The sequence below is a fragment of the Saccopteryx bilineata genome, chromosome 12, assembly GCF_036850765.1.
Source record: "Saccopteryx bilineata isolate mSacBil1 chromosome 12, mSacBil1_pri_phased_curated, whole genome shotgun sequence".
NCBI lineage: Eukaryota > Metazoa > Chordata > Mammalia > Chiroptera > Emballonuridae > Saccopteryx > Saccopteryx bilineata.
This window is the reverse complement of record NC_089501.1, coordinates 25,499,447-25,513,855: the sequence shown is the minus strand read 5'-3', so window position 1 is coordinate 25,513,855 and position 14,409 is coordinate 25,499,447. Positions and strand designations below refer to the sequence as shown.

Sequence of the window (14,409 nt, the reverse complement as noted above, 5' to 3'; positions counted from 1 at the left end):
TAAAAGGCATGAAAAATGTCAATTAGGATGACATTCGCTTATGCATTTTTTTCCATCATTCATTCATGAGTGCCTACTATTTGTCAGGCACTCTGTTTGATTCTGAAAATGATCACCCAGTAAAATACAGGTCAGATGAAAATGGCAAACTTTGAAATTAGGGTATTTAAAATAGAAAATTATCTATGAGAGGATAGATAAATAATTTAGTTTAGATATTAAAATAAGTTCATTTTAAAAGAATTACTAGGCATAGGGCAGTTTCTGCAATAATTACATCATAATTTTGAATAAGAAATAAACAGAATGTAATGGCATTAGTGGAACTCATTCCAGACAAAACCAAATAATAACAATTGCTGATGGAATAGGATGTTTTCATTATGACCACGAAATAAAGCCTCTAAGATTGTGTGAGTATCTCTAATATGCTTGACATCCAAGAAAGCATTTGTGCTCAATACAAAAGAAATAAACATATAGGGGGTCCTTGGGTTATGACAGTCTCAATGTATACAATGTTTCAAGTTTATGACACTCACTCCCATGAAAACTTTAAAAAATTGAGACATGGGTGTTTTGGCTTATGCCATTAGCGTCATACTTATGGACTATGTGGGAGAACTAGTTTGGTGAGAAGAAGTCATTGACCTTCCAGACACTAACCTGGAACAATTCTTTAAGAAGGTAGAGAGGCCTACAATAGATCCTGTACCCTCTACATCAGCTGCTTCTCAAATGAAACACCTGTAGTACAGGTAGGATCATCTCCAGTGTCTCCTGCATGTTCCTTAGGCAATCCTGATTTATCTGACCCAGTATCTCCAGCACCTTCTGCAGGTTCTCCTGCCTCTCCAGCCTCCTCCTCCCAATAGGTCACTCTCTCCCACCTTGCAAAGCCCCTTCCAGTGTGCAAGGCAACCACAGGAATAAAGGTAAGGAATTTTTTTACACTAATTTTTTTGTCATTTTTTTTCTATTACTATAATACGGTATACAGTACAGTATATTCGTGTCTTTTTCCTTTTCCTTTGGCTTAGCTGTGTTTTTATGTTCTAGATTATGGCATTATAATGGTGTCGGGATGGGTAAGTGACTTAGGTTACGGTGTGTTTTGACTTTCACCAAAATTTGGGTTATGTCACTGTTGTGGGAAAGGAACTATGTCGTAACCTGAGAACACCTTACATACTGATTTGTTTCTTTAACACCAATTATTAATGCATACTTCATTTACAGTCAAATGTTGAATTTAGTTATTGTTTTCTAAAATTTCTAGATTTTATTTGAAGCCAAAGAAGTAAATAATGTTTCTGCACGTTTCAACTCACTATGTGCTATTTATGAAATGTTTTTTAACCTAAAATAGTAGTACCACATTTTATAACATAACTTATGTACTAAATGTTGGTACATGTAAAGGATGAAGATTTGTGACTGTTGAAGATACTCAGATAATGTGCTATATTGGAATCCTGAAACTTTACCATATTAGTTTCAAGTTTATTTTGAATAACAGCCAAAGATTGCTTTAAAGGCAAAGGCTTCGATTGCTAAAAATAGTATAAATAGTTTAGAAGCACATGTTCTGATGCATTTTGTAACAGATGCACTTTATAGTCATACTTCACATATAACTAATTTGTGTGTGACTGTAGATAATGGGTTAATTTTCAAAGCACTTTCTTAGTGATGACATTTGTAATAATAGTGATTAATATTGCTGTCCAACATCTTATGTGTGACTATTTTTCTTCTGTGATTTGGCGGAACAGACCTGCTTGGCATCTGCATAATTTCAAGTCCTTTATGTGTAGTAAGTAGTGGGTGACAGAAAATTTCTGCTGTGATTACAGCATACTGAGAGTTTATTTTGGATAAAATGTAAAAGGAACCTTTGAAAATAATTCAGAACAAAGATTCTATTTGACTAGGATTTTCCAGAACACATTTAAATTTGAGAAATTTCGGTACTTACTCAAACAGATGGACCTCCATTCTCAGCACATCATACTATTTGTTTCTTACCAGTTTTGTAGCTTCGTGTGCAAGACCTTTGGCTTCGTTGGCAATTTTCTCGGCTTCATCAATATAGTCCTTAATATTGCTGTAAGCCTTAAAGGCTGCAGTGGCATTGAAGGAGATGTTTTTAGCCTCATCAAGAATTCTGTTGTGATTACCAAACAAAAAACAAAACAAAACAAAAAAACCATCAGAGCAGTTGATAGTCAAATGAAGAGCATCCTACTTAGAGTAAATATGGCTTCCAAATAGCCATGGCCAATATATTATGATAATTCTAAATCATAGTTGGCTATCTACTTACTGTATTATGTTGTAGTTTTCAATTTAAACTCATCTTCTTAAATAATTCAGCTATGAAATAATAACCAGCCTATTATTAAATATCCATAGCATTCCACAAAGCTTCTGTAACCATGTACACCAACTATGTGTGGCAAGATGATCTTTTATATCATTTGTGCACACGTTACACATTTCAGAGCATTAGTACCACATTACTAGAATGAATTTCACAAAATCTCTATGGGGTAGATGTATTTCCCAGATGTAAATAAATTTACTTCAGAAGGTTAAATAGCTCGTCTCAGGTCACATGTCCAACATGTTGCCAAATAATGACTTGAAGCCAGCATCTGCTGACTTCTAGCTTCCTGTTCCATCTACTACCCTTCATGCGAAAATGGCAAACGTATGTTATAAAATGAACTGTGCGTGATTCATGCCCTGGGTCTCCAAATATTAATATTTTCCTTTGTCTCAATGAGTATTATATGTTGGAACAGAACCTTATACATGTCATATATTAAATATAGATTAGTTTGGGAAAATTATATTTGGGGCTAATATCCCCTTTTTAGGGAAGGGTAGTATACCAGTTTTATCTAGAAGGCTGGCCATAAGTTAAGCACACCTCACCACTTGCCCTCCCTGCATTGACCCATATAAGAATCCCAGCAATGGTGACCTGTTATTTCACAGAGGAATATATAGCATCTCCCTGAAGTCTGAAAAGGAAAAAAAAAAAAGACTACATATGGGGCATATTTTCAAAAGCCACCCTTTTAACAATAAATAGTTTTGATTCCATTAAAAATATAAAACTGAAATTTGAAGCAGGAAGTGTGTTTATACATTATTATTTAAAATGCTAATAAGGCAACTGCTGTGCTCTCTAATTAAGAACAATAACCATTTTTTTTTCTAAGTGTAGCCTAGGGCTATGTTCACTCCCAACCAAGCCATATTTGAATTCACTTTCAACTCAGACTTTTGATGTTGCTCCAGCAGAGCTCTGCCCAGACCATCACAATTAGGCTCTTCTACAGAACGGCCATGCAGCTCATATGTTCATAATCAAGATTTGAAAGTGATTCTCTACCATTTCTGTTAGTCAAAACTTCTGGACAAGCATCAAGATACAGAGACATTTCCAACGACAGATGACATACCCATCAAGCACAGCAGATGAGTCATTCAACTGAGCCGCGTGGTTCTCAGCCTGGGACACTTTCTCAGCGAGCTTCCTGTCTTTTATTTCCTGGGAGAGGTCATCTATTTTGTCTTTCAGCTCCTCGGACATGGGTGGTAATTTAGTTTGAATGTCTTTAACATACTGTTAGGTAGAAAAAAGAGGGTGTTTTAAGTAAGTGGACCCAAGCCTTCTTTCATTTACTAACTACTCTCCGAGATACAATTACACATCCTTAGTTTTTTATGAAACTTAAAATTTACTAACTTAACAAACAAGAAAAGAAAAAAAAGAAAAATCGAAAAGAAAAGCTGTTATTTAATTTAAAAAATTAGAAAATATATGAAGCTAATTTATACCGAGAAGAACCCAACTATCTTTAAAAAATGCTACTTCACAGTTATAAATGTGTAAATGATCCTTATTAGGATCTTTTAGACCATTTACATTTCTATCACCATATATCACAGTGTATAATGCATTAACAGTCTGTTTATAGATTTACATTTCTTAATATGACTATTGAAGTAGATTGTAAGTGCTGTCCTACCAACAAATAATGCCCTTCCTCAGTGTGGAAAAAAAAATACAGGTCTGTGGGAGTGAATTAGTACCCTCACACAGACATTCACAACTATTGGGGGAACAATATGAAATTCTAATTGTTGCTTATAAGTGGGCATGGTTGCAACTGAAAAATGGAGAAATAATTTTATACCCACAAGGAAAAAAAAATTAAGATTTGCTTATATTTCTGAGATTTCTCATTGATTCCCATTTGTGAAAGCCTATGTCACTAACATTTTCTTTTTACTTTGAGTTTTAGCAAATATACTCACGTCTATAACTGAGTTGATTTCATCTGCAAGGCGGTTGGCTTCATCAAGTATGTCATTGCCTTCTTTTAAAGTGTTCTCAGTTTGTCGTTTGCCACTTTCAATAGCCTCTTTCTTTTTCTGTAGTACAGCATGAACAAAACATCAAAATGCCTTTAGGTAAAACCCTATTGAGCCCAGTATTCCTGATTTCCCTGAGCTGTCTGAACAAAGGTGTTGCAAGCAAAGTATGTCATGTTGACAACAAAACTAGATGAGAGTATATATACCACTCAGCCAGTCCTCCAAGTGTTATTTTATTGAAATGCTTATCCAGGTACTTTCATCATCTCATTGTGAGAAAGTTATCCCAAGAGAAGAAAAGTTCTGTGACAGTAGCCGAGGAATTAAAAACTACTTTTAAAGCAAGATGAACATCCACGTTTTTAACTAAAATATAAGTGCTGAATATGTCTTACTGAACTTGTGGTAGCACAATAAATTACACTGGATCCAGGTGTTGAATTCCAGAATCTATGTCCCAGGGAGTATTTTGTGAGCATACACATAAGCAGATTTATTGTATGGGAGTTCTATAAAAATGGAAAGAAAATGAATTTTTAAGAGAATTTAGGGGAATAACTTTTCAAAAAAAAAGAGAGAGAGAGAAATTATGACATGGAAGAATAAACTTAATGGAGACTCCCATAAGAGGGGAGCAGACTCTAAATTTTCTTTGAAACTAATATCTTGTCTCAACAGTACCTAAAACTCATTCTGAACCTAGAAAAGTAAAATTTCTGGGAGAGAAAGAGTGCTATTTCTTTATTTATATAATTACTTTGCCTAGTCTTTTCTTTTTGCTTCTGACTTATTTATATATTTTCAACCCCCTTATTTTTACTGTGGATTTAACTGCATCAATTATAATTTTAAAATCCTGCCATTTATATTTTTATATAAACAATAATGCTACTTTATATATTCATTTTGATCTCAATATGTGTCAGCTAGTTTATAAGCTTTTCTCATTTAATTCTACGCTCACTCAATGGGTCCTGTGTTTATCACCTTTTTAAAATATAGAAACAAACAAAAACTCATAGGCACAGTCGACAGTAGGTGGTTACCAGAGGGAAAAGGGCATGGGGGCAGAATAATGGGTAATGGGGGTCAAATATATGGGGACAAAAGAAGATTTAACTTTGGGTGATAAGCAGAAAATGCAATATACAGATGAAGTATATAGACTTGTACACTTGAAACCTATAGAATTTTATTAATCAATGTCACCTCAATACATTTAATAATAAAAAATTAAAGAATAATAAAAATAATAGAAAATTGAAGAAGTTAAGTGATTACCCAAGGTCACACAGTCAGTACAATGTAGTTAAGATGTGAATCTGGTCTACCTAATGAGAGAGCCTGGGTCTTGAGCTGTGAAAGTACTGACTCTCCTATTACAGAAATCGCATTTCTTATTTGCACTGGGCTAACTCCAATTTCACACCGTTATTTCCTTCCTCTTCACTAAGTACTTCCGGTTGTTGCCAGGTACATACACCTTGTTTCTGCCTCTGAGCCTTTACACTTGCAGTCCCCTTAACTGTGTGCTTTTCCCAGTTCTTCATCTTGCTTCCTCGTTCATTCTCTGCTAATGGCCACTTCTCTGATCACTTATTTAAAATAGCACTCTTTCTTTATCTCAATTATTTTCTATATACTAGAGGACAGTGGCTACGAGCCAGATTCAGGCAACGCCTGCCTGTAATGGGATCCCAGCCCCACCCACGCACAAGGTATGAAGCCTGGGCCAAGTGATTTAGCCTCATGGGAAATGCTTAGTCCCTCACTACTCAAAATGTGGCCCATTGACCAGCAGCATTACCCTTACCTGGAAGCATGTTAGAAATGTACAATCTTAAGGTCTTTTAGTAACTACCAGCTCAGAATCTGCATTTAACAAGAATCCCAGGTGATGTACACAGTAAATTTTTAGAACTAGCTTAGGATACTTCCTGGTACATAGTAAATATGATGTAATTTTTGACTATTATATTGCCTTATTTTGTTATTCTTAGCACTCATTTTTTCTGAGTTATAGTCTATTGGGGGGGGTAATAAACCATATAAACATAGATAAAAAAATTTTTGTATAGATTGAACCATCTTCATTGCTCATATTATTTAATGAAAATTAGTGACACCAATTCATCACAATATTCATATGTAGGGACTAGTGGAAACCCACAGCTGAGCTGCATGTGCCTGATGGAGGACAAATATTAAATGCATCATGCAGTGTCACTGTACATATTACTTAATATTATATTAGCCCAGTGTCACTGTACATATTACTTAATATTATATTAGCCCATGCTCCAGAGTTTATGGCCATATTATATACTACTTATTTATTGCTTTACTGACTGTCTCCCTCACTATGATGTAAATTCCATAAAACAGTCTTATATATAATTGTATCTCCAATACCTAAAAGAGTTTCCTCAATAAATATGTTCGAATGAATAAATGAAACTAGAATCAATTCCTAAAATCTGAACTAGTGACACTTGGATCATTAGCTACTTTCATCACTGACCAATACAGAGGACATTTCCATATGTCATTCTCTTTAGGGATAACTAACATAGAGATAGTCTTGATGCTCCTGATTACAAGTCATACTTTATCTTAAAGGGCTTGACATTCTTCTACATAACTACTAATTATAGCCTTCAGCTTTTGCATGGAGTGATTTAAACTATTCCATACATAGACATACAATAATTTGTTTCAACATGGTTTGTTTATATTAATGAATCAAGGTAATTTAAAATGCTGTACCAAAGTGAGGGAGACTATTTCTATAAGTATATTAGGTGAAGAGCTGCATATATAGGTATTTTGGTTTCAATTAAGTACTGAGTTAGAATCCTTATAAAAGCTTTATTTGAATCACTTTAGGGAACCAAATGTTATGCATGATCAGAATGTGTTCTTTTTAAAAATAAATTATTAAATTTATTGGGGTAACATTGGTTAATAAAATTATACAGGTTTCAGGTGCCCAATTCTACAATACATCACCTATATATTGCATTGTGCGTTCACCATCCCAAGTCAAGTCTGCCTCCTTCACCATTTATCTCTCTTCTTCCCTTCTCACCTCCTCCCACCTTGAACCCCTACATTGTTGATGTGTCTTTAAGTCTTTGTTCTTTGCTTAATCCCTTCACCAGAAACAACAATCTGAAGAGTCAGGAGATTTTAGAGGTGCCTAACTTTCAGATTAGGCACTGATAGAATCTAGTTTTGAGTCAAGGAAAAAAATGGATATCTGGAGCCTCTAGATATTAACAAAAGTATACATATATGTTTTTGTGTTTGTTTTATGGCACTTTATTTAATCATTAAAAAAAAAGTTATGGCAGACACTGTTGTAGGCCAAGGGGATAGAGTGTAGAAGATAATGTATTTCTCATGGCTTATCTAGAAGAGGGAGACAATGAATAAGAAAACAAATATGTATTTTTAAGCAATAATGAGAGCTATAAAAGTAAATAAAGAGAGAGAATGAATAGAGAATGATATAGGATATAAAATTCCTAAGGTAGAAGGCTTTGAGTGTTTGGAGAACAAAAAGGAGGTCCATATATACAGAATCATTATCCAAAAGGATGCCATAAGTATAATTAAGTGCTTTTGTTTGAATACCAAAGTTGATTATAGTTCTACTTTTCATTCCTAATTATATCTTAATTCATTCCAGCATTTAGTAAGTATAATGCCCTTTGTGTGTGTGCGTGTGTGCGTGTGTGTGTGTGTGTGTGTGAAAAGGTGGAATAAAAACCTGCAAAGGCTATCTTGTAGTCAATCCTTCTTTCTAGCAACTTACTCTTGACTTTCTTCACAATCCTTCCTTTTGCAAGGTTATAATGATAGATTTGGGGACAGTCTGTTCAATACATGCTCCCTTGTTTAACTGAATTGCTCATCTTCACTTTGTCCATTGGCACAAAATTCCCTCTGCCTTCTCTCCATTGCTGGAGATGCCCTTCTAACCCTGTCTGCTTCTAGAAAGCTGAATTCAAAGCCTTCTGTGATCCAGCCCCCAATGCTGTCGCCAGAGCCACCTTCTCCTACAGACTTTTATGTAGCTTAAGAATGAGCTTTATTGCTCTATATGACATTTCCTGAGATCAATTTACACTTTCAAAGCTTTGTGTTGGGCCCAACTGCTCCATCCATCGTTTCTATCAATTTCTCTAAGTTTCTGCTATGATGCCATCATTTCTGTGAATCTTTGGCTGATTCTCTCAGCCCCTATTAACCATAGGATTACATGGATAGAGTAAAAGGTTAAAGTGCCTAAATTTTCAGAAGACTGTATTTTTTTTTTGAGGTCAGGAATCATTCATGTTCAACCTCAAATGCCCTGGTTGCCAACAGCACCATGATATGGGAGATGTCTGACAGATGGTAAGTATTACTCCAGCCTCTTTCCCGAGCCGTATTATCAATCACACTACTTTCCAATACAAAACCCATTATTCAGTTTACATGTCCCAGTCACAAATCCAAAATATGTCACCTTAATCCACAACTCCAGTATTTCAACCGCATCCTATAGCTTTCAGGATAAAAACAAAATTCCTTGACTTAGCCTCTGAATGCAATTTTCTTATAACTCAAGATCTGGCTCTCCCTTTGCTGGCTTTTGTTCTATTCCCTCACTCACTCTCATGATAGGATTCACCCAATCCTATCAAACCATTGAATTTTCCCAAAACGCTTTTTACCTTGTATGTTTTCTGTGCCTTGGTATATGTTTTTTCCCATGTCTGGAATATCCTTCCCTTTCTACTTTGACCAGCTAGTGCCCACCATTCAGGACTTAACACATGCATCTGATCTTCTATCAAGCCCATCCTAAAACTCAGGGGTGATGGAGATGTCCTTTCTTTGCTTGCCTCTGTAGTTAGGGTATAGAATGGTTTACCTGTGTGTACTGCCCAATAAAACAAGTCACCAAAAGTCATCAGAGATGGTGTTTTATTCTAAATATTAACAGTTCTCAAACTGAAGGTTGTATCTGAGTAACAGGATGAAATTTTAAAACACTAGTTGATGGCTCTACTCAGTTTCCCCGTTGATAGTTTGGGATGAGGACTGAGAAGGTGTATTTGAACAGGTTTCTAGTTGATGCTAATGCTGCTGGTCTAAGGACCATACAATGAGGACCAGTACTTGATGTTATCAATTTTTGTGTTTAGCATACTTATTAAACTTAGTAAGGGTTTGATAAATGTTTTTGTTTTGTTTTGTTTTGCTTTTTATATTAAGTGAGAGGGAGAATAGAGATAGAATCCTTCATGTGCCCTGACCAGGATCCATCTGGCAAGCCCCTACTAGGTGATGCTCTCCTCAGCTAGGCTATAGCTCTGTTGCTGAGCAACAGAGCTATTTTAGCACCTGAGGCCAAGGCCATGGAGCCATCCTCAGATCCTGGGGACAACTTTGCTCGAATCATTCGATCCATGGATGTGGGAGGGGAAGAGAGAGAGATAGAGAGATAGAGGGAGGTAGGGGAGGGAAGCAGATTATGACTTTTCCTGTGTGCCCTGACCAGTAATCGAACCCAGGACTTCCACACACCAGGCAGATGCTTTACTGCTGAGTCAACTGACCAGGACCTGATAAATGTTTTTAATAATAAAAAGGTGGAGGGAGGGAGGTAGGAGGGCGATAGATGGTGATGAAGGGAAACTTTACTTGGGGTGGTGAACATAGCGCAGTGTACAGATGATATGTTATGGAGTTGTACATGTATGATTTTATTACCAATGTCACCCCCAACAAATTCAATAAAAATTTTTTAAAACACTACATGCTTACCTTTTTAAAAATAAAGAAAAAATCATTTGAATTGGGTCTTAATTATATTTTTGGTAGCACAGGCAGATTAAAATTATTTATGTAAAAAACCCCAGCTTATTATTCAATCAAATAGTTATAATATATCAGTTGTTCTCACACCTGTATGCACATCAGATTAACTCAGGGAAAGTTGTAGAATTTGGACCCTGGGCCACACCCTAGATCAGCCTACTCCCTCTCTGAGTTAAGGTCCAGGGAACCTGTCGATTGAACAAACTGTCCAGGCTATTCCTTCTTAGCCAATCTAGCATCAACCTTGGTAATCAACTTGAATCTGCCTTCACAAACAACCTGAAATAAGTTGTGCCTTACTCATGTTACTTTAATCAGTTTCTGTGTCTACTCCAGTAAGTTTTTAACAAGCCTTACTTAGGTATGGCATATGAAACGAAAATATGAAAAGGACCACTTAGAACTACAGTCATGACTATATAAGCTCCAGGCATCTGTGAAGGGTAGGCGGGGCAAGAATGAGGGCTCCTTGTTTTAAACATCACTAGGAGGAAGGAGGAGTTAAAAGCACCATTTACTGTGCCACGATAACTCTTCTTGAAATACTTCTCAAATGTTTATTATACTGTCCACACGGGTAATTTTAATTTCTTAAGCTGTTGCCACAAAATGAAGAGGTGCACTCCAGGTAAGTTATACCACTGGTGTGTAACCAAGCAGGAGGGTCATTCTGTAGCCCCCGATAGGACGATGGCCCAGCATCCTGCCTCTCCCAATGGTGCTCTTTCTTTAACATTGCCAGCATGTCAGTAGATTCCAAATTGGTTCAGAGTAGACACATCCGTTAAGGAAAAAGTGAGCCTCTTCAATCTTCTATCAAAATGACAAGGCTATGTCCCAGGAGAGAAATCCAGGAGAGAAAAAAAAAAAAGTAAAACTAAAAAAAATTAATTTGTCTTCCTCTTAATCCAAAGAAAAATGGACAGAAATGATGACTAGATTTAAAAAAATTAAAACTCAGATTTGTTTGATTTAACTTTTATTTCACAAATATGCCATGGAGTGTTCAGTTTTAGTTGAAGGTGAGATTATATGTTAGAAGATGTATAGGTCTGCTGCTGGTTTTCATATCTGTTGGGGGTTGAATACTTTGAAGAAAGTAGAGGTAAGTTTGTTTCTGGGGAGAAAGTTGTTATTGTTGCTTTTCAAATACCAAACACAAGTCCGTGCCATTATATGTGCTAAATTTACTCTTGGGAAAAGTAATCAATTTGTTAAGTGAGAGAATGAGATAGAGATGAGGGAGGGAGGGAGGGAGAGAGGGAGGGAGGGAGGGAGGGAGGGAGAGAGAGAGAGAGAGAGAGAGAGAGAGAGGGATTGAGAGCAACCAAAAGGTGAAGAGATGGAGGAATCTGTTTTTGTTTCAGCCTCATGGGCACTCTGCCAAAGGCAGAGGCTGACCATCATTTCTAGAGGAGAGAAGTTCCTCTTGTCTGTGAAGAAAAGGAGGGCAAGTAACAGACTTGATCTGTTCCTTTTAGTCCCTTTTAAAATATCATCTTCATAGAACTCTTTGCAAAAAGAAAGAGAATCAAAGTCTTCCAAAGTTCTGGTCTCTCAATAAGCTGTTCTTGATGTGTCCAAATTCCATTAGCAAATACTTGGCATTTCTGTGATTTATGGCCATCAGATATCTAAATTACGGTTTGTGGATATGGTTGGGTATCTTGTAAAACTGTGCTGTTTAGCACTTAAAGATACCTAAGATTTGCTTGGGTATAATGCACTCGTACAGTTGGAGGACTGATGCTTAGAGATGTTAATTGACATGCCAAGCGTGTACCTCTGGTTAGTGTCACTGTTGTCATTGAGTCCAAGCTTCTTTGACTCCCACTAAAGAGCTCCTTCCACTGTACCATGCTGTTTTAAAAAAATCTTCAATAGTTTAAGTTATCTACATTTTTATTAAATTTTAGGGGCCATGACCACTGATTTAAAAAGGAGGAAGATCATTGCCTATTCTGTTTCGCAGAAGTCTCCTTTCAGAGTTGTCATTCCTGATCTCCGTAAATGTGCATCACCTTAGCCGGCCCTGTTCTGCCCGCACCCCACAGCCGCAGATACATATGAAAGGGCCCCTCGGACTCACCTCCAGAGCAGTCATGTTCTTCTGGTTTGCTGCAGATAAACGGTTAGCTTCTCTGATCTTATCCGTGGCTTCTCTCAACAGGTCCCCAGCGTCATCCAGCTTGTTTTGGTAATCTGTTAGTTTCTCCCCGAGATCCTTCTCCATTTCTTCAGTTTTCCCTCGGGGCTCTCCAAACAGCTTCTGCACTTTCTTCAGCAGGCCTTCTGCAGCTCTGCAGGACCCAGGCCAACAACAGACAACAATCAGCCCTGTCCCTTCCTCAGGGTTTACCAGTATGAAATTGCATTACCAAGAGATGCTAACATTAAAAGGATGAAAAATTAAGACAATATTTAAAGAAGACTGACTACATGCTAAAAACCAAGTTGGAAACTGCTACCTGAAAAAGTGGCATGAGCATTTACAATTAAAATCAACCCCCCAAAATTCATACATTTTTAATTCGTTAGCAATATAAAATCTCAGTTGGAAAGGACCTCATTCTCATAATCTGACTGATAGAGTAAGTTTTATGATTTACTTTACATAACAACAAAAAATAGCTTCCTGATTCAACATGAGACATTTCCTCTGTTACTCTGGCTGTAAGGTATGATGAATATATTGATATGTTTGGTTAGAAAATGTGAACAGAACTCTAAATTATTGACATGCTAGTATAAAGTCATGGTTTTGATCTACTTTTCTACTTTTCTTTCTCTTCTGAGAAATCTGGGAGTTTCCTGGGTTTAATTTAATAGTTTACCTAAAGCAATAAGAAAGGCTAAATACTTGAAAAACTAGTTCTGAAATGAATAGGCGTCATAATCCTCTGAAGTGTTTGTCCAAACAGTGCTGGGCCTCTTCCCCAAAGGTTCTGATTTGGTAATTATGGGGTGAAGTTTGATAACCTGTATTCAAGTTACAAATTCTCAGATATTGCTGATATTGTTAGTTTAATATACATTAATTAAGTATTAATAACCTAATCACTATGAAGTTAGCTATGAATATAAAAAAGTATTTTTTTTATTCAGTGTGTGGTCACACAAGTATATTAGCATTGGTAAAATCACTGACTATTATTCCCAACCTCAAATTCCCAACCCTGATTTCAAAGTATTAAACATTTATTATTTGGTGACTCTTTTATTTATTATTTTGTGAGAAGACAAAACGTATATGATGGCCTGTAAAATTCATAGGTTTATTTATTCAAAGGCACTTTCATCAAAACTAAAAGCTATTGGTAGTTTAAAAGTCCCAAATATAGGCAACTGATACAGCAAGCCCATAAACCTAATTATGGAAGAGACTGCATCAGAAAAGATTAATTAACTGGTAACTTATAAATAGGCAAAAATATGTTTTCAACTACTTTTAGAGAAAGATAAATTATAACTAAGTAAATAAAAACTAAATAGCAAGCAAAGTCTCTTATACTCATATATGTTATGGCAAGTTTAGAAAACTGTAAACATTTTGCAAAGCTCAGCTTATCAAATGAAAACATAGAGGATGTACTCACACCAACTCGTCTTCAGCAACTTCCTTCTGTGGATCTAGATTTCTCCTCCTCAATTCTCTCATCATCTGATCAATCTCTCTCTGAAGCCCTTGCAAATTTCTCTCAAAGGCCTTGTCTTGAACTCCTAGAGTTTCATTTAGTTTTATAGCCTTTTCATTTACAGCTGCAGGGGGTAGAACAAAAAATTTAAGTTAGTAAACAAAACTGCCACTCAGCATCTGCTCTTCCCCACCATCTCCAGATGAAATGTAGTCTGTCATGGTGTTCCTGCTGGAAAAGAGAGGCAGCTAATACAACAATCCTAACAAACAGGAAAATGTGACATATTTCTCTATATTATGCTTCTTTTGAGGGGCATGGTAAGTAAAGAGGGTGTTTCTACTTCGAAAAGAAGAAATACAGGAAAAAAAGAGGTAGTTCAAATCTTTTTCAGGTAAGGGGTAAAAAAATGAGGTATGTAGCCTAACACTTGGAAGCTGAAAAGACAAGGTCCACATTGGCCGTAAGACCTAATCATAGTAAGTCCATTTTAAAATACTGAGTACAGAAA

General features: G+C 36.3%; 1 protein-coding gene across 3 annotated transcripts in view; it reads right to left on the bottom strand.

Moving 5' to 3' along the window:
• The window catches only part of LAMA2 (laminin subunit alpha 2), a 660,268-nt gene that overhangs the window by 119,734 nt on the left and 526,125 nt on the right, over window positions 1-14,409 (bottom strand). For all 3 annotated transcript variants that reach the window (XM_066248490.1, XM_066248491.1, XM_066248492.1), the window contains 5 exons: window positions 13,860-14,022; window positions 12,353-12,563; window positions 4,333-4,449; window positions 3,474-3,637; window positions 2,029-2,167 (listed from right to left, as the gene is read on the bottom strand). In XM_066248490.1, coding sequence (XP_066104587.1) covers window positions 2,029-2,167; window positions 3,474-3,637; window positions 4,333-4,449; window positions 12,353-12,563; window positions 13,860-14,022 — 794 coding nt within the window. The remainder of the gene's footprint in view (window positions 1-2,028; window positions 2,168-3,473; window positions 3,638-4,332; window positions 4,450-12,352; window positions 12,564-13,859; window positions 14,023-14,409) is intronic.